The 21,543-nt window shown below is 37.2% G+C and overlaps 1 protein-coding gene across 1 annotated transcript in view; it reads left to right on the forward strand.

Annotated features, from left to right (window-relative positions):
* GBE1 (1,4-alpha-glucan branching enzyme 1) overlaps positions 1 to 21,543 on the forward strand; it is a 358,778-nt gene that overhangs the window by 238,720 nt on the left and 98,515 nt on the right. The window contains exons 8-11 of the mRNA XM_059688080.1: positions 4,493 to 4,608; positions 7,677 to 7,804; positions 12,027 to 12,125; positions 18,342 to 18,452. Coding sequence (XP_059544063.1) covers positions 4,493 to 4,608; positions 7,677 to 7,804; positions 12,027 to 12,125; positions 18,342 to 18,452 — 454 coding nt within the window. The remainder of the gene's footprint in view (positions 1 to 4,492; positions 4,609 to 7,676; positions 7,805 to 12,026; positions 12,126 to 18,341; positions 18,453 to 21,543) is intronic.

A 21,543-nucleotide genomic window follows, 5' to 3' on the forward strand; every position in this document is an offset into this window, starting at 1 on the left:
GATTTTTACTCCACTGACCTATAGTATTTTATAATTATACTAGAGGCCCGGTGCACAAAAATTTGTGCACTCGGGGGGGGGGGTAGGGGTCCCTCAGCCTGGCCTGTGCCCTCTCCCAGTCTGGGACCCCTCGGAAGATAACGACCTGCTGACTTAGGCCTGCTCCCGGGTGGCAGAGGGCAGGCCCAATCCCTAGGTGCAGCCCCTGGTTGGGCTCAGAGCAGGGCCGATTGGGGAGTTGGGGCGCCGCCCCCTGTCATGCACAGAGCAGGGTGATCGGGAGGTTGTGATGCCACCCTCAGTCACGCTCAGGGTAGGACCGATTGGAGGGTTGGGGCACCGCCCCCTGTCACACTCAAGGCAGGGTCGATGGGGAGGTTGCGGCGCCACCCCCTGTCACGCACAGAGCAGGGCCAATCAGGGGGTTGGGGCACTGCCCCCTGTCACTCACAGAGCAGGGCCCATCAAGGGGGTTGGAGCTCCGTACCCTGTCATGCACAGAGCAGAGCCAATCGGGGTTGGGGCGCTGCCCCCTGTCACGCACAGAGCAGGGCCCATTAGGGGGTTGGGGTGCTGCCCTCTATCACCCACAAAGCAGGGCCAATCAGGGGCTTGGGGTGCCGCCACTGTCACACTCAGGGAAGGGCTGATGGGGAGGTTATGGCTCTACCCCGTCACACACACAGAGCAGGGCCTGTGGGGGGGAGGGGGTTGGGGGGCCCCACCCTGTCACACACAGAGCCGCAGGGCTGATCAGGGGGTTTGGGCGCTGCCCCCTGTCACGCTGATCCTGGTGTTGGGAGGCATATTACCCTTTTACTATATAGGGTAGAGGCCTGGTGCACGGGTGGGTGCCGGCTGGTTTGCCCTGAAGGGTGTCCTGGATTAGGGTGGGTGTCCCCACTGGGGTTCCTGGCCAGCCTGAGTGAGGGGATGATGGCTGTTTGCAGCTGGTCATACATCCTTCAGGGTGGGGGTCCCCACTGGGGTGCCTGGCCAGTCTGGGTGAGGAGCTGAGGCCTGTTTTCAGGCTGGGGGTGACTGAAGCTCCCAACCGCTCCTTTCTCTCTTTTTCTTTTTTTTATTCTGGGCCAGCTTTAGCTTTGAGGCTTGGCTCCAGCTCTTAGGCCTCCACTGCTGAAAGTAGGTTTCTGGCCTTTGCTTACAATGTTGCGATCCTACTGGCTGAAGCCCGTTTTTGTTTAGCTTCTCTATTTGTTACATAGTTGCTTAGAGTTGCAGCTCAGAGGCCTACAGCAGCAGGCGGGGAACATTGGAGTCCTCCGTCACTGAAGCAAGCAAGCCTCATGTTAGTTTCAAGCTGCCTGGCTGCCGGCCGCCATCTTGGCTGGCAGTTAATTTGCATATTGCCCTGATTAGCCAATGGGAAGGGTAGCGGTCGTACACCAATTAACCATGTTTCTCTTTTATTAGATAGGATAACAAGTGTTTATTAAATGGTTCTGTTTTTGTGTAGAAAAGAGTTAATAGGACACAAATAAGGTTGCTATCCTTAGAAATGCCTGCATGGAAGATGAGTCCTTGGCTAGCATTTGAGAACTTTGATTCTCCTCGCAATTCCCAGAATGAGAACAGTGGCTGACTGTGCCTAAATACTTTGTAGAAATAATGTGTCTTATGCTGAGTTTCCACATTCCTTCTGGGAGTCTAGATTTTGACATATTCACTAGAAATGGAGTCTTTCATGAGTTTCTCTGGTGACCAACATTTCCCAAGTGCTGAGATAATTCTTTGCTGGAGGAATTTAGAGTGACTCCATCAGGAGACAACTGTTGGAAGTTTTGCCTAGACTCTTCCTGACTTTGCCCTGTGCACCTTTCCTAGTGCTGATTTTGCTTATCATCCTTTTGCTGTAATAAATCATAGCATGAGCACAACTACTGCCACGTCCTGTGGATCTTCCTGGCGAATCACTGAACCTGAGGTGATCTGGAGGACCCCTGGCACAGTTTGCCTATGATCTGGAATAAATATCTATAATAATAAAAGCATAATATGCTAATTAGACCAGACAGCCGAACGACCTTCCAGACAACCTTCCAGATGAAGCCGGGGCTGTGAAGGCCAAGCCCCTTGCATGAATTTCGTTCATCAGGCCTCTAGTCTATAATAATTAAATATACTGTCATTAAGATGGTTGTTTACATAGTGTAAGGAAAAGAAAAAAGAAAGCTACATCTTTATTCCAAAGAGACTCTACATGCGTTACACCTGCTATTTTTCTACTTTAAGTTCTGGAATGTGTTCATGCAAGGGCTTGTATGTATGCTCTGGTTATTTTATAATCTCAGACCTTAGTCTTTCAGGTCCTCTAAATCCCTGATTTTATGACCTGAGAAGAAGCAATCTGTTTTAAAATTAGTTTCATCTGGACACTGAGTTTACTAAGAGTGTTAGTCTGTCTAGATTTATCACGGTATGACATACAGTAGTGGGAACATATTTCTGAGTCTGTCTTTCCCCTTTTCCGGCACTGATAGTTCATAATTTTTCTTAAACAAAGGCAATTATTTCTAAGTTGTTACAGTGTTACCCTCATAAGACTAGTTTTTTTTAAACTAACTCCTCTTATTAATCTAGTTTTAGAAAACGTATATGACCAGATAATTAATATTTTTAACTTTTGCTTTCCATTTGCTGCTATTAACTTTAAAATGTTAGCTCTTATTTTTCTTTTTCCTAAATGTATTTCTTGAAATTTCGTTAAATAATAAAACCTTCTAGATTTTGTTTCTTTATTATTTTTGTTGTAGACAGTTTGCTCCTCTATAACATTTTGTGTATCTCTTTTCTGTCTCTATAGATGACATATCTATTTTACATTTCATTAGTGATTCATTAAATATATTATTTTGAAAGCACAGCAAGTTTGATTTGTTTCTTTCAGTTTAATCTTGTGATTTTTTTAAAGGATTGCTTATGTTGGTTAGACATTTTTTCAGGTTAAGAGGATTAAAGAGGTGTAAAGAATATAATTTAATATTTCTTAACCCATTAGAACTTTTTTTTTTAAAATATATTTTATTGATTTTTCACAGAGAGGAAAGGAGAGAGATAGAGAGTTAGAAACATCGATGAGAGAGAAACATCGATCAGCTGCCTCCTGCACACCCCGCATTGGGTATGTGCCCCCAACCCAGGTACATGCCCCCGACCGGAATCGAACCTGGGACCCTTCAGTCCGCAGGCCGACACTCTATCCACTGAGCCAAACCGGTTTCGGCCCATTAGAACTTTTTAATTAGATGTTCCATTGTTGTTGTTTCTTTTCTGATTATCACAGGAAATTCTTTTTCTATTTATCCATGCCAATAATCTGTCTACTCACATAGTAATAAATAATAGCTAAATATGTAATTTTCTTTTAATATATTAAATGCAGTTGTATTACTCCTTTAGGTCAAGAAGAGATAGATTAAATATTGTAGTAACAGGAATTTGAAGAATATTTAGTAACTCTACCCTTAATCAACTCTGATACCGGGGAATGTTTTCTTTTCAGTTACTGAATTCGTATCATCTCCCTTTTCTGGTTTTCATTGAATTACAAATCGTTGGCTCTTTTTTTTCCAGTTATTTTATCTTTGTAGATATTAGGACACAGTTTTTACATTTGAACCTATGTCTACCTGGAAAAAATTCACTCCATGATATTTTATATTAGAAATTGACATCTAATGTCCACAAACCCAAGGTGGTGATGTAAATGAGTAAATGGGGTTGGTATAAGAAAATGTGGAGTGATAGGGATGGGGAAGAGCTAGAAAATAAGTTTTATCTGTAGAAATTCATTTGGAAAATTTTAAAGTATTCTGTAAACTAAAAACATCCTTTTAGAATAAGTTTCATCAAAAAAAAAATGAGTTAAATGTTAGTAATTGCCTGGCTTTTATAGGATACTAGAGGCCTGGTGCACGAAATTCATGCAGTGTGTGTGTGTGTGGGGGGGAGGTCTTGGCCCGGCCTGCACCCTCTCGTAATCTGGGACCCCTCGAGGTATGTCTTACTGCTGGTTTAGGCCCGATCCCGCAGAGATCTGGCAGTCGGAAATCCCTCCACAATCCAGGACCACAGGCTCCTAACTGCCTCTGCCTGCCTGCCTGATCACCCCTAACCACTCGCCTGCCTGCCTGCCTGCCTGATGGCCCCTTACCCCCCTGCCTGCCTGCCTGATCGCTCCTAACTGCTTGCCTGCCTGCCGGATCACCCCTAACCACTCTGCCTGCCTGCCTGATCTCCCTTAACTGCCTCTGCCTCCGCCCCCATAGCTGAGGCTTTGTCCGGAAGGATGTCTGGTAGGTTATTCGGCTGTCTGGTCTAATTAGCATATTATGCTTTTATCATTATAGATAGATAATTCTTAAGGTAGAGAATTATAATTTTAATTACTACTCTTAGCAAAGAATGTATAACAATTAAGTAAAACACTATATACCACTGTGGTTAAATATATATTTCTCTAATATTTTAGCTGGGAAGTTTTAAGATTCCTTCTGTCAAATATAAGATGGTGGTTGGAAGAATATGGCTTTGATGGTTTTCGTTTTGATGGTGTTACATCCATGCTCTATCATCACCATGGAATGGGTATGTAATCTGATCTATTACAGATATAACTAAAGATTTGATGTTACTTATTCCCACCCACTTATGTAATAACTTAACCAATAAAAAATTAAAAAAATATATCAATTTAAAAATTAATAATAATGGGGAAAAAAAGATTTGATGTTATTGTTTTACTGGCACATTACAATCAGGTTTGGGGTTTAGTTATAGAAGCTGCCATGACTGTTATTGTTGGATTGATTTTCATTATGGGCATTTTCTCTAGTCATTTCTGATCCCTTTTTGGCAAGAGGTTGTGTATAAACATTTTATAAGTAAATAAAAGATAATTATTTTCTTTTTTTAATGTATATTTTTTTATTGTTACAGATGTCTTTCCCAATCCCCTGCCCTCCCCCAAGGTCTTCGCCACCCTATTGCCTGTATCCATAGACTATGCATATAAGAATATAACTTCTTTGTGTTATCTTAATTTATTTAATAATATGCTAATCTTAATACATATTTTTTCCTAAAAATGTTTTTTAAGGAAACCATTTATTATAGCAGACTCGGGCTGTAAATATGACAACATTTACAATGTAAAATAATAAATGAGAACATTTGTGAATGTGGGGGTTCCTGCATATGAAACATTGAAGAAAATATGTATATTTTAAATTATATACATATATATATACATATATATATACATACATATATATATATACATATATACATATATATATATATACTCAGTTTAAACTAAATTATAACTTAATTTGTAATAAAAAATATTGATCAGAGTTCTTAGATTTAAAAGTTGTACAAAGAAGCAGGGTCACAGAATCTAATTCTTCAATAGATAACATCTCAAACAATTATATTTTAACTAGAGGCCCGGTGCACAAAAATTTGTGCACTCAGGGGGGTCCCTCAGCCTGGCCTGTGCCCTCTCGCAGTCTGGGACCCCATGGGGGATGACCACCTGCTGGTTTAGGCCCGCTCCCTGGGGAATTGGGCCTAAGCTGGCAGTCAGACATCACTCTGGCAGCCCGGGAGCCCTTGGGGGATGTCCACTTGCCAGCAGGGATCAGGCCTAAGCTGCAGCCGGACATCCTTAGCACTGCTGAGGAGGTGGGAGAGGCTCATACCACCACCGCTGTACTGAGAGCCATCAGCCTGGCTTGTGGCTGAGCAGAGCTCCCCTTGTGGGAGCGCACTTACCATCAGGGGGTAGCTCCGGCATTGAGCGTCTGCCCCCTGGTGGTCAGTGTGTGTCATAGTGACCAGTCATTCCCAGTCGTTCTGCTGTTAGGGTCAGTTTGCATATTACCCTTTTATTATATAGGATGGTCAAATATTTATTAGCTACAACCAATCAAAAAAAGGCATTTTAGACTCTAGATGTTGAAAAGTGGCTGCCAAGGACAGAAGCTGTATTCTAAGTGTGCTGCTGTCTGCAGACCATGCAGCACAGGCATGGAAATTGGTCCTGTGAAATGTTCTATGCACAAAGTTGAACCTATAAAACATGGCAGGCTTCATTAACTTCCTCCAGTTTGGAGAGTAGCTTATTTAGGGGATGAAAAAGGCAACCCTGGCAAAATTCAAGAAAGATCTGCCATATTAAAACATCTACATGCCTCTGCCAGAACCTTCCTCTGATGAGGGCTAGGAATTTTCCAAGGAATTTTGTAATTGGGGAAATGAACTGAAATCTACAGATATGGGCTATGCTATTTATGGGTAGAAATGGTAAAGAAAAACATGTTTAATTACTTAACATGTTCCCCCTCTGAATGATGAGGGAGGGAAAAAAACACATTGAAATTGCACTGAAAAAGAATACATATCAGAAAAACAATTGAGATTAAACTATTAAGACACAGAATATTTAATTCATAAAATTCAATGCTAAGGAGAAAGTCATTAGGTGTCAAGTAGGAAGAAAAATCAATTTACCTTCATGGATGAAAAGAAAAAAAGTCTGGGTTCTACTACACTGTTGGCAATAGCAATGTCTATAAAATCCTTAGGGAAACAAAGTCTGACTCAAGACTTTGATAGTTGAATTGCCATCGAGGTGTAAATTTGAATTATACTTGAAAATATCCTTCAGTGATGAAATCCTCTAAAAAGATGAGTCAAGATAAACTTAGATATAGGGAAGCAGAGGGAAAAAGTGAATCAAAATAAAGAACTTAGATATAGGGAAACAGGTGGAAAAAAGGTAGGTATTAAGTACTAATCTGACTTTATTAAAATAAGGGTAAACAACTGGATGAATGGAAAGTAAATTGTATAATCTCAATAACTGAAATATGCAATAAGCAACCAAAATAAGGAGTTTGGGAAGAGGAGGTAGAAAGATGTTAGAGGATGTTAAAATCTTTCTGTCATCATAGAAAATTCATATTGCATAAATTGAAGGACATATTTAAATTACTATAAACGTTATGTCTCAATTTTTAAAATATATTTTATTGATTTTTTTACAGAGAGGAAGGAAGAGGGATAGGGTTAGAAACATCGATGAGAGAGAATCATCCAACAGTTGCTTCTGTGCACCCCCTCCTGGGGATGGGCCTGCAACCAAAGTACATGCCCTTGACCGGAATCAAACCTGGGACCCTTCAGTCCGCAGGCTGATGCTCTATCCACTGAGCCAAACCGGTTAGGGCTATGTCTCAATTTTATGATAGCTTTCATTCTTGCTTTTCTTTACTTCAGAGGGATCTAATAGAAGCTAGTTAACATTAACATCTGATATGACAAAAATATACCCAAAAGTTGAAATTTAAAATTCCTTTAGGTATCATTTTACTTTATTTCTCTGCTATAAATTTTAATTAAAATATTAAATCAAAGTGTTTAGTTTGTTTGCTTCTCTAAAACAAAAATTGAATGGTAGGATTATTGATATGGACTACTTCTCTAAGTGAGATCATATATTTGCTGATGATAACGTTATGGGGTATCCAGGCTCATTACACTTTGCTATGATCACAAAACAGGTATCAACAAACTAATTGATGGGGGCATTTGTACAGAGTTAAGACTTGCATGTTAACATAATGCATTTATATTGATTTTCTATTCTCCAGGTCAAGGTTTTTCAGGTGATTATCATGAATATTTTGGACTACAAGTAGATGAAGATGCCTTGATTTATCTCATGCTGGCAAATCATTTGGTTCACATGTTGTATCCAGATTCTATTACAATAGCTGAGGTAAAGCCATGGTGATCTCTACCCTCTGACCCCATTTAATATAGAGAACATTTTGTCAGCATACAGTATTTGAATAATTAATTTCATGTTGTCAACAATTGCATAACTGAAGTTGTACCCTGACTTCAGCTACCTTGTATGGCTGGCACATTATTTAGAATTCAGTTTTCCTTCTAGGAGATAGGGTCCACTAATTACTTGTTATCATTCCATTGTTAAAAGAGAAATATTTAGGAAGAGAAAATATTTAGGAAGTAAAATATCCTACTCAGTGGACAGATCCTTCTGCCATGAGACATTCAGCAGAGAAAATAAGTGAATATTCATGGGCTTCTGTCTGTTTATTTATTTTTTCTTTCCTGGTGTAATCATTAGAGATGGCATGGATCGCTGGCTACCAGCTCCTCCAAAGCCTCTCTTGTTCTGATGCGATTACCTTTCTTGTTTACGTTACTGTCTCCGATTGCTAAATGTTCACTAGTTATTCATGATTACTGAAGGTTCATGATTAACTGTCCCAAAGCTGCACTGTAATGATATAATTCGGTATATGCATAATTGACAATTCCCTCTTGGTAATAAATGTGATAAATTAAGTTTGTTAAATGCTTATGCTAATTTAGATTTAGTACTAAACTCCCTCTGGTTTCCTGAGTCCTCTGACTTGGATTTATTATTAAAATTAAATTCAGTATATAAAAAATATTCTATACAAAGTGCAGTGGTTGGTATATAAAAATAATAAAACTATTGTTAAAAGAATCAGAGTTGTCTCTTCACATTGTTGGCCTTTACTTCATTGGAATGAAATGTAGTAGTTACTGACTGTCTCCTTTCTGTAGTATTTATTGTTTGTATTGCTTTTATTCATTATATTATTTTTTATCATTTTATTCATTATTTCTCAAAATCCCATCTCCAACTAGAAGGTATGACTTTCTGGGTAGGAAACAGTCACTCTCCTTAGGCCTTTGCCTTCTAAATATCTTCTAGAAATAAAGCTATGGATCCTAAGTGCCTGGAATAAATTCTTATATGAGATATTTAAAAACCCAAAGATTGTAATACCATTTTGGTGTCCAGTATTATTTCACACTCTACCTACCTACAATTGGTCATAGCTTATAAACCTTTCTATTTGTGCTAATACTTTATGCTGACTATCTTTGAACATCAATCACATTGTGTTTTAAACTTTATTTTGTTTTGTATATATTTTAATTTTATCTTTTAATCAAAAAGTAATTAATTTATCAATTTTATTTATCTCAATTCAAATAAAAGATTTGACAAATTATTATAAATAATGACAGCACAAATCAAAAGTGGGTACTGAAAAAAGAGAAGCATTTATTTAATACATAAAACTTAAAATTGTTACATTAATCTTTTTGTTCATTTCAAGTAAAATAGTTTCCTCATTCAGAGAGCCCTTGTCTGGTTATCAGTGTTTCTACCAATGAAACTTTGAGACTTTAGCCTACTTTTTATTACTTGGTTTTAGATTTTTTTAAACAAGTTGTGTCTTCAATTAATTCTACTTAAATTGAAAACTGCTTCAATTTCAATGCATCACTTTTCTAGTGGAAGTCTCTTCAAAATGTGGAATTGATCTTCATGAACTTTCTTTAAAGAAAGGAATGTGATATCATGAATCAGTAATGAAGTTTATATAAAGTGCTATAGTATATATTTGAATGTTTTTATAATGACATTTATTAAAATTGTAACTTTTTTCTGAAATATATCTACCAATCCACACAGTTATATTTGCCATATATTAATTTAAAATATTTTAAAGTTTCCTCCCCTCTGGAATAGTTGTAAATGCCCTTTAGATATTAAAGAATAAAAACTATTTTAACTCTGTTGAAACCCATGATTATTTAAATATGCTATGTTGATTGGTATCAATCTTTTTTATTTAAAAATATTTATTTTAGTGATTTTTATGTTTACCTGTTTTTTCTTTTAATATTTTTAAATGATAGTCATTAATTCTCCACTTTCAAAAGACATCTACAAATATCCATATGCATTAATGGAGACACTTTCTAGGATTCAGATTTAGGAATCAAGACCAATTGGTGTCCAAATAGTTTTTTGTTTTTTGTGTGTGTTTTCTTTAGCAAATTCTATTTCCTATCAAACTATTTCCTAAAGCTACCTTTAGACCAAATATAGAATGCACTTAATGTTTTCCTGAGTAAAATTGTCTTGATCTTTGATATCTGCCTATGACCAGTCTTCTGCAAACTCCTGGTCTCATGGAACCTCTTCTCAGTAGGCCTTGTGTCTCTAATCCCAGTACCTGACATGGGTGCCTGATATTTAATACATTTTCAGTCAATGCTTATGAAGAATTGAACCTGATAACTATCATATCTGTGAAAATGTAGCATATTTTGATAAATATAATTTTTAAAATGTTTTTTCTGTTAACCGTCTTTTTACACTTATTTTTAGTCATCTTTTTTTCACTTTATATGCTGTAAAGCACTGTGTAGAAATAAGATAAACTTGACAAATATTTTATTTCTTATGGATGTACTACATTTACTTATACCTCTCATCCATAAGAAAACCAATTAATAAACTATTTTGGGAGCCCAAAGAGATCATATATTTCTTTTTTCCAACTGTTCTGTGGGAACAGTTTGGGGATGGTGTTATGGAAGAAGAACTTAAGTCTCAGAGAGTTCATATTTCATATTCTTTTATAAGAAGAGTTTTGGCAATGACATGAGTAGAAAAGCTTATAACATGCACAGGGAAAAGTAAATATTTCAAAGTGGATGAAGTATTTAGTACTTGAGGTGAAATAGTATAAAATAATGGTAGAAAGATATAGGTGTCTCCATTGTACTTAAGATAACAAAGAGGACAACTGTATCACATTGTCACTTCCTGATAATAAGTGTGTGTAGGTGTATTTAGGTTGACGTTTACGAATCGCTGAAGGTCAGACAGTATGTCTTAAATGTCTTTAAATGTTGACAGTACTTTCCATTCATTCACTAAGAAATATTTATTGAATACCTGCTTCATGCCAGGTACTATTCTGTTCTTTTAGATTCTTGGCATATATCAGTAAATAGCAACAACAACAAAAAACTTCTGCCCCATGAATCCTACATTCTAACAGCAAGATAGGAAAAAGATAATCAAATAGTAAATTATGTCATCAATGCTTAATTTGAGTTTTTGATTGTTGGCTATTAAACTATTGATAGGCAGTAATAGGATCTGATTCATAAGATGTTAATTTGCCAGCAGTTAGTGAAGAGAAACTGGAGATGGTGAATTCCATTTGCACACATCATGGTCCACTCAAGCAGTTATGAAGATAAGATAGTGGCTGTACAAGTGGAGTAAAGGGAAAAGATTTACTTGAAAGATATTATGGCTAGTACTTGGCTCATATTCTGCCACTGTTGCTACAATAAAATATTTTGTTATATCTGGGTCTTTATACCATTTTTTTTTTACTTATCTGTTTGTTTGATTGAATATATATTTATATTTTCAGTAGTCTAGTGGTGGCATGACAAAGTAGAAAGTTAGTCTTTACAGGCCTGACATCTGAGTCCTGGCTCCACCATTGAGAAGCATATCTCTTTAGAGATCTCCTCACCTTAGTAAGCCTCAATTTCTGTATGTTCTGAATGAAGAGGATCCACTAGATAACCTTAGAGAACCTTTCCAAGTATAACCAACTACACTGAAAGCCACTTTATTGCTTCACTACTAATGCACTAACTCTACTTTCCAGTTCATCAGAAATGAGCTAAGTGCTCACAAAATACACTGCATGCCAAGTAGCAAGCATAGCAGATAATATGCTACATGCATTTTTGTGTTTCATGAAAGCAGTAACTAATAAAAATGTTCTCAGAGTAGCTCAAAAGTCAGTCTAAGAAAGCATGTTTAGCTATAATAGTTGTACTATTTTGTGTTCTCTATGTGATAACAAAGAAAAGAAAAATTTAGCTTCATAGGATCAAAGTTGCCCTGCAATGATCAACACGCAAGTTTTTTGGGGGAAATGAGATAGGCTATCACAGTTTTATCTAATTTTACAATTGTGCTATCAAAACACTCCAAAAATCAAAGTCTGTGCCCCTGTTTGTTTTTATTTATTGGCCTTACCATTACTGTCAAAGACATATTTAATAAAAATGTGAGCAGTATGAGCAGATAATGCTGATGTCCTTTGTTTTAGGATGTATCAGGAATGCCAGCTCTATGTTGTCCAATTTCCCAGGGAGGTTGTGGCTTTGACTATCGATTAGCCATGGCAATTCCAGATAAATGGATTAAGGTAAGATCTTCTGTAAATATTTTTTGAGTGTGGATAGCATGTATTATGTTGGTTTATTTATTATTTCTTTACATTTATTTCTTAGTTGTAATTATTAGTTACAGATATTATAATTTAAGTACTTAATTCTCCCGTAAATGTGTTAAGTCTTGTGCTTCTCAAATTTCTAAAAATTCTAGTTGAAAGTATTCAGATTTGCATTATTCAGGCAAAGGGGAAAATATGATTAATATAATGTTAGCTGTGTAAATGGAATTTTGCATTATCAATGCAATTGTACAGAACTTCAGTGCTCTATATTTAAAACATGTTAAACTTCATCTAAGCATCCATTTCTGAACTGTGTCCAGCATGGCCAGGGGTGAACCTGAGGTGGGGCGGTGAAGGATTAAAGAAGACAGATAAGAGAGTACAGTTGGGACCGGGTGGGACACTGCTCTCAGATGGAGCGACAGTGCCACAGCCTGCAAGCTGAGTCCTTATTTTATAGTCAGATCCCACAAGGCAAAGCAAGGGCGTGGCCAAGATGTTTACAATTTTCTTGCGAGTTTCGAATCTGCTTAATCACATGCACCTGAGAACTCTATCAAGCTTTATTTTGGCAGCATTTGCTGCACCTCCCACAGCCTACATCATTCAGCCACCTGGGACCACAGGTTTGGACCATAAGGTCAAGTTTACAACCATAGCCTTTGGCTTTAATTGTGCCGGGAGGGCTTTGCCCTCCAAGCTGGGACCTGCATGTGGCTTTGCCACGAGTGGACTGCGCCCTCTCATTAGTCCCAGGCTTGAACCTGTCCAAACGCTGTAGCCGCTCTCCACACATTTCTGCTGACAAATTATCAATAAATGTAGAAGATACTCCTTAATTCCAAGTATTTGCTTCAACATTCAAAAGTCCTTAGCATGTGTTAGTAACTAAGAATGAATAATTGCACATCACATCTTACACATCATTTCTAATACAGTTGCATTAAAATTAATGACAGATCAAGTAGTTTGTATTGTGTTTTGTTTCATTTAATGTTTGCCTTCCGGACTAAAGTTGTTCTATACACTTAGATTTGATAGAACATTTTTGAGTGGCCAACTCCATAATTGTAGGCTGAATATGTGTAAGGAGTCAGATATCCTATACAATAAAGAGGTAATATGCAAATTGACCCTCACACCCTCACATCACAAGATGGCTGCTCCACGTTGTCACAAGATGGCCGGCAGAGGAGGGCATTTGGGGGTGACCAGTCCTGCAGGGCAGGGCAGTTGGGGGGTGGGCAGGGCTGCAGGGTAGGGCAGTTGAGGGTGATCAGGCCGGCAGGGGGGCAGTTAGGTGTCAATCAGGCCAGCAGGGGAGCAGTTAGGGGATGATCAGGCTGTCAGGCAGAAGCAGTTAGGGGCAATCAGGCAGGCAGGCAGGTGAGTGATTAGGAGCCAGCAGTCCCGGATTGTGAGAAGGTGCAGGCTGGGCTGAGGGACATACCCGCCCCCCCCCCCCCCAGTTCACAAATTTCATGCACCGGGCCTCTAGCATATTAAATAATCATAACTTTCTGATGAGCCCTTTAGTGCAGACATGAGTTGGTGCAAGAGATCACAGTGTTAGAATTACTTGAATTTCCATAGAAAAACCATCGAGCCTATTCTGAAGGAAGTGGTTATTGTACTCATCTTTTCACTCTTTCCTGAGCTCCAGGCAGTTTGTGCAATGCACAGCTGTGGCATTAAAACTCTACCAACATGACTTCTGCTTCTCCATTTATAATGAATCTTCAAACATTGCCAACTCAAAAAACAAGTGTTTTATTGAGAGGACTGATTTTAGAAATCAAACAAACAAATGAGCATCTAGTTTTCATAAGTGGGAATGTTACTTTCTATTTGTCATTTTAAAAACTGCTGTGGTCTTCCAGTTTTTCACCTTGGTTTAAGGTTCTTTATCTACTCACCATCACTTACAATTTCTAATTTTTTACACATTTTCCCTAGCAAGTGCCAAATGTTACTTTGTTAACTTCCCATTGAGAAGCCTTCACCATTGGCCAATATTCTTGCAGATTCAAGAATATATCAAGGTGTACATCAGCCTAGAATTTTTTCCAAACAATATTAGCTCACAGTGTAATTATTTTCCTTTTTTGAATGATGGCAATATTCTTTTTAACTTACTAAACATTGTAGTACCCTGTATGCCGAAGGCACCATACAAGACAGCACATCATACAAATGGAAAAATGTATTGTCCTCTGTCTGAGATATGACCATGCTGTCTGTTTAGACTGTAAATGCTCCAAGGCAGATACCATCTTGTTTTATGCAGTTATTTAAAAATATTTTTGCATCACAAAAACAGGGCTCTTAGTTTAATAAGACTAAGGAGAGTTAAAGTAATATTTTTAAAATTCAGAAATGTTCCCTGACTTTTATAAGTTGTACATTTAATAAAACATTTGCATAACTATCATTTCCTCAACTGTCAATGAAACATGCAAGAGTATTAATCCAAATAAGTTTACCCAGAATATCTGTGGCATTCATTGTCATTTACCTTTAGGGTATGATTTAGATTAGAATGTTGCTTCATAATATGGTCTTTCCATTTATGTTTTTGTTGTTCAGAAGCAAATTACCTACTATACTTGTATGATTTCAAAATCAATAGTTTGTAATATATTAGTGTAATCATTTACTGAACAAATATTTGCCAACCCAAAATATGCCAAATTTGCAATCTCTCATTTAATATTATTTGATCATTTTTATTATCTAACTAGAGGATTGGGGCAGATGGGCTGGGCCAGCCGGGGTTGGGCCGTGGGCCGTTGGCCAACCCTGCCCCGCCCCCTGGTCAAACTCCTGGTCGAGGGGACAGTTTGCATATTAGCCTTTTATTATATAGGATAACTGTTTAAGTAATGGTGATATAAGTACTTAATTGTACTCATTCATTGATTCATTAATTCCACTAAATATTTACTGTGCACGTAGTATTTTTTAGCACATATAGTTTTTTAATTACTCTTTTTGTATTGAGAAAATTATAGATTTACATGCAGCTGTAAGAAATAATACCATGGGATCTGATATTCTCTTAGCAAGTATCCCTCCCAATGGTAACATCTTGCAAAGCTACAGTACAGTATCACAACCAGGATACTGACATTGATACAGTCACGATTCAGAACCCTTCCTTCACCCAGGTTTCCTCAGGTCGCCTTTATAGCCACACCTACATCCCTCTTGCCCCCAATCACTTCCTAAGCTGTTAAAACCACTAATATAATCTTCATTTCTATAATTTTGTCATTTCAAGAATGTTATATACATAGAATCATATAGTATATAACCTTTCTGGATTATCATATTTTCTCGGCAAAGTTCTCTGTAGATTCATCCAGGTTGCATGTGTCAGCAGTATATTGCTTTTTACTGCTGAATAGTATGCCATGGTATGGATATACCACAGTTTGTTTAATCATTTGCCCATTAAAAGACATCTGGATTGTTTCTAGGTTTTGGCTGTTATAAAGAAAAGCTGCTATAAGCATTTGTTTGCAGGTTTTTCTATGACCATAAATCATACGCTGGCATTGATGCCCATTTCTTTTAATTACTTTAGGATAAATTCTCTACATTACTGGATCATGTAGTTGGACATTTAATTTTTTAAGAAACTGCCACACTATTTCCAGAGTAGCTGCACCATTTTATATTCTCACCACCATTGTTGGAGGGATGAAGTTTCTGTACATCCTCCAGCAACGGCACCTGGTGATGTCTTTTTTTTATTTTAGTTATTTTATAGATCTGGAGTGATACTTCACTGTGGTTATTTTGCATTTCTTTGATGGCATATAATGGTGAACATCTTTTCATTTGTGTGTGTTTTTTTTTCTTCTCTGTATTCTCTGGTAAAATGTTTATTCCTGTCATTTGACTGTTTTCTAATTGGATCTTTTGTTTACTGCGAAATAATGAGTTTTCTGTATATTCTAGATTCAACTCTTTAGCTAGATATGTGGTTCACAAATATTTTCTCCCAGTCTGATTTTTTGCTTTTTCATCATGTAGGCTTTCATGGAGCAAAAGTTCTTTGTTTATTTTAAATTTGATTGCTGCCGCCAATTTATCTTTTTTATTTCATTTTATTATTTTACTGTGATTTTAATTTTTAAATTTCATTGTTGACGGTATTACAGATGAATCCCATTTTAGAGGTCCCTCTTTTGGTGTCCAGTCCAAGAATTCTTTGACTGTTTTCTGTTAAGCATTTTATATTTTTACTTTTACATTTAAGTTTGTGAGCCATTTTGAGTTAATTTTTATGCAATACGTGAGACTTAATCAATGTTTTCTTTTTTCCTATGAGTGCCCAACTCTTCAGCCTGGTTTGTTAAAAAAAAATAGGGTTGGGCCAAAGCAGCTAACAGTTGCATTGTGACATTCCTTTGAGTTAATAAAGCTATTTAATAACCATAACCTACATGTCTTTTTTCATACAAACAACTATAAACTTGCTTTTGCCCACCCCTGTATGTCTATCTCCCATTGAATTATTTCAGTACATTTGTCAAAAATTAGTTATGCATATTGTGTAGGTCTGTAACAGTTTCACAGTGTTGCTTTATCTTGATTTAAACCAACACAAATTTACAATCATGTAGTTCTTATATCTTGGTAGATCACAAATCTGAAATGGGTCTTCACAGTCTAAAATCAAGGTTCTGGCAAGGCTACGTTCCGGCTCTGGTTTCCTTGAGTTTTCTTGGTTCCAAAAGCCACCTATATTCCTTGGCTCATGGCCCCTTCTTTCATCTTCAAATCCAGCAGGGTAGCATCTTCAAGTCACCACTTACTCTCACAAGTCATGCCTCCTTTTTAGGGAGATCCCTGTAATTCATGGTATTCAGATTCTGGACATTAGGATGTGAACAACTAACTATGGGTGACCATTATTCTGCCTAAGGCAGCCTGCCCTCTGGTGCCCAGTAATTCACAGAGCAGTTACAAGGAATGGCTAAGCACATCTGAATTCCACAGGGAAAGAATAGTCAGCAAAGGAAGATACAAGCAGGCCTGAACCCAACTTCTGCTCCCAACATCTGCATTAGTTTTCTCTTGCTGCATAACAAATTACTACACACTTAGCAACTTAAAACATTACTTATTTATATCATGGTTTCTTCAGAGGGCACTCATCATATTCAAGGTCCCACCCAGACTCTATGTAAAGGGTCGCACAAAGGTATGACTATGATGGAGTAGGAATCATGGGGCCACCCTAGAATTCTGCCTGTCATGGAGTGCAATTGACACTTGGAACAGAGAAATGAGCCCATGCAGAAAGAGAGTAAAGGAAAGGCTATTTTAAGGACATGGCTTTGAGGAGCACCAGCTTTTGTAGGGCAGACAGAGAAAGAGACTTTGCAGAATGCCCAGAGTGGTGGGAAAACCAAGCAATCAGAAGTTTTCACAGTGTAGATTAGGAAGGAAAGCATTTGGTGGTGAAGGAAGGAGTTAGCCTTGTCACCATGTACAGCAAGTATTTGCCTAAGAAAGAGCAATTACTGACCAGAGAGGCAGTCATCTGAGATGTTGGCAAGGGCATTTGCAATTGAAGTGGTGTTAGAGAGACAGAGGCAGATTGAAGACTGAGTGCAAATGAGTGGAGGCAAAAATGTGTGGTCTGTTAAGATGATACTTATGTTATAATAATTAGCCTTTAAACTTTTAAATAATAGTTGTTTTTTAAATTATTATTTTTAAAGAATGGAACAAAACACTGTTCCTGCTAGTTTTTTGGTTTTTTTTTTTTAATCTAACCTAAAAATGTAGCAAGTATACCTCTGCCTTGTGGAAGTTACAGAAAGATATATTGCACAACAACACTTTTCTGTAGTTATTAATCAAGAGGTAGCAATTGTTACAGGGGAAAAATGGTTGCAAAAATTCTAAAGTGCAATGATTAAACCATCTGCACAAAAGTAAAAATGTACCTGTGTACACATTAATACACATACATTACACCAATGTCATTTTGGACAGTCTGCTTAAAAGCTGTGATTTCAGAAAAAGTTTCAATAAAGATATCTTTGCTACATGGGTGGGCTTATATCTCTGTGTCAAGTAATATGGGTTGTTATGATGCATACCCTAAGTTTGGGATTTAATGTAGGACCTATAATGGTTTATGCTAATTATATTCTCTCTTACATCTAGCTACTTAAAGAGTTTAAAGATGAAGATTGGAATATGGGTGACATAGTGCACACACTCATAAACAGACGCTACCTTGAAAAGTGCATTGCTTATGCAGAGAGCCATGATCAGGTAAATGAGTATTTGTGTAAATTTCTCTCTCTGTATGAGAAAATTATTTATGCTTGAAAAACATTTTAAAGTTACTTTGTAAATCTATAACTTCCAGCTTCAAAATGCAGAGCCATTTTTATACTGGCAAACTCTAATTAAAAAATTGTAAATGACAGTTGCAGGTGTTATCTTGCCTGTTTTCCTTTGTTGTAATGAGAGGAATATTGGTACCGATCCAGGTTAATTTTAATTTCCATTTTAGCTTTCCTTCTAGAAGTTTTCTTTTATGCTTTTTGACAGGCTTTCCTTGTTTTCCCCTCAGTCACTAAAATCTCCTGCTAACTGATCACTGTCCCCTCAGCTGCAGTCCATCTTCTCTAACGCAGCCTGAGATATTTTCAAAGCGCAAGCTCATTTTGTCAATCTAGACCTCCTGAGTAAAGCGTGTCCTTCAAGGTCATGCGTAATCTGGTATGAGCCAGAGTTTCTACCTTCACTCTCTGCTCAACTAGCTGTCATTCTGTTCGTCACTGCTGCACATTTCCCCCCATTCCTGAATAGGTTACCCTGATTCCAGTCCTGTGCTTTTGCCCACACAGCTACAAGTGCCTGCTTCACCTGGAAGCGGCTATAAAATGCCCAACAGCCTGGCTCAGATACCACATTCTCTCTGAAGCCTCCCTCTAGTCATCTCGCAGTGGTCAGCAAACTGCGGCTCGGCAAACCTCGGCTCGCGAGCCACATGTGGCTCTTTGGCCCCTTGAGTGTGGCTCTTCCACAAAATACCACAAAATACTGACTTCTGCACATGGGCCACGAAGTTTCAATCACACTGTACGTGCGTGCCCCCACGTGGTATTTTGTGGAAGAGCCACACTCAAGGGGCCAAAGAGCCGCATGTGGCTCAGGAGCCGCAGTTTGTCAACCACGGACTAAGGAAAGAATAGTTGCTCCATCATCTATGTTCTCATCATGTTTTAGGCAGAAAATGTGTTTTTATACTTTTGTAATTCCAGCCTTAGTACTGTGACTGTGCCTAGTTAGTCACTCAATAAACATAAATAAATAGGGGAAAATGGCCATTTAGTTACTTGAAACTATATTAATCCTCACATAAACAACATAAAACTTACTATTTAAACATTAAAAATGAGAAAGTAAAATTTTAAAAATTATTTGTCATATACGTAGTAAGAAAATTACAGCTTGAACAATAAGCTTCTCTTTTATTTCAGCAGAAATTTACAGATGGTTTTTCAGGTGTCTTCTCTAATTATTAAGAAAGTGTAGGTAGATCAGAGAGGTCAGCTACTAAGACCCATGGGCCAGTTTCTGCGTGCCTCCTATTTTTGGTAAAGCTAATTGGAACACAGCCATTCGCATTCATTCTCATTATGTGTATGGCTGCTTTTAAATAGCTGAGACAGAGAAAGTGGCCCATAATGCCTAAAATATGTACTATTTGGCCTTTATAGAAAGTGTGCTGACTCATGAACTAGATAGACATATGCTAAATTTTGCATCTTTTAAATTAGAGCACTGCTATCTTTTCAACTTAAATTGGCTGCAAACAGATAAAATAAATATGAAAAAACAGAACCAAAATAGTGCAGAATAATAAATGAATAATAGTAATTTAAGGATGGTGAAAAACAGTCACCAGAAATATAACAATATGAAAATTAGAATACATACATAAATCATATCTTTCTATTACAAACTCCTAGCAGTTGTAGCACATTTTGAGTTTCCAATATGTACTTATTTTATAGGAATGAATGAAATAATAAATAAATGAATGGAATAAACCAACTGAAGATGAAACTGGTAGATCACTTTCATAATTATCATCCAAAATGTATAGAAACATTATAGAGTTATCCTGAATTATTTCATACTTTAAAGATTCAGGTAATTCTGCCTTGTATTACAGATTGTCAGGAATGTATAAAAAGATGCAAGTTGCCTAGTTCTTTCGAAAAGCAAATGTCTAATACATCTAATAAAAATTATGAATATACAGGGTAGGTCAAAAGTAGATTTACAGTTGTGAGTAGGGGTAAAACAGTTTATTCCTGTATTATTATTTATTAATTACTGTATTATTTCCCATAAGAACAATTACAAACCTACTTTTGCCCCATCCTGTATAGTTATAAAATGAATAATATAGAAATGTATACATCATAGTAAAAATATGACAGAATTTATCAAAATGATTTCATAACAGAATCAGAGATTACAGAAATAAGCAGTTATCCATAAAAATATAAACAATTCAAAACAAGTGGAAAGGAGAAATTGTTTAAGAAATACTGCTGTCTAATCACAATTTAACAAATATACTTATATCTTATATACATTGTTTCCAAACTTTTTTTTAGCAGTAGACCCTATTTTCAAACTACACTCATATGGAACTCTGTTATATGTCAGATTGAAGCTATATTTTATTAGTATGTGTATTAGTTTGCTAGGGCTGCCACAACAAAATACCACAGACAGGGTGGCTTGAACAACAAATCTATTTCTCATAGTGCTGGAGGCTGGAAGTACAAGATCAAGGTGTCAGCAGCTTTAGTTTCTCCTGAGACCTCTCTCCTAGGTTTGCAGATGGCATTTTCTCTTTGTCCTCAAGTGGTCTTTTTCTGTGCATATTTATCCCTGGCGTTTTTTCCTTCTTCATATAAGGACACCACTCACTGGATTAGGACCCCACCCTTATGACTCATTTAGTCCTGATTACCGCTTTACCCTGTCTCCAAATATAATCACATTGGTGATTGGGACTTCACCTTGAATTTTTTGGGAAGCAGGGGGTATAGGCTCAATTCAGTACATAACAGTTCACATTTTTTTTTTATATTTAGATTTAAAATACCTAGAAGTCAGAGAACAAAGAGGTTGCAAAATAATTTGAACTCACATAACACAAATGACAATTACCATCTAATCAAACTTTGAGAATTCTTGTGGCAAGAACCATATTCTGAGCCAATTCATTCTTGGCCCACGGCATAAGGACAAGACCAATGGAATGAGTAGTACTCTTGGAACAGTATATTTTAAAGACAAGTCATTTTAATTCAAAATAGATTACAGAGTATAA

The sequence above is a fragment of the Myotis daubentonii genome, chromosome 3 (assembly GCF_963259705.1).
Source record: "Myotis daubentonii chromosome 3, mMyoDau2.1, whole genome shotgun sequence".
Lineage (NCBI taxonomy): Eukaryota > Metazoa > Chordata > Mammalia > Chiroptera > Vespertilionidae > Myotis > Myotis daubentonii.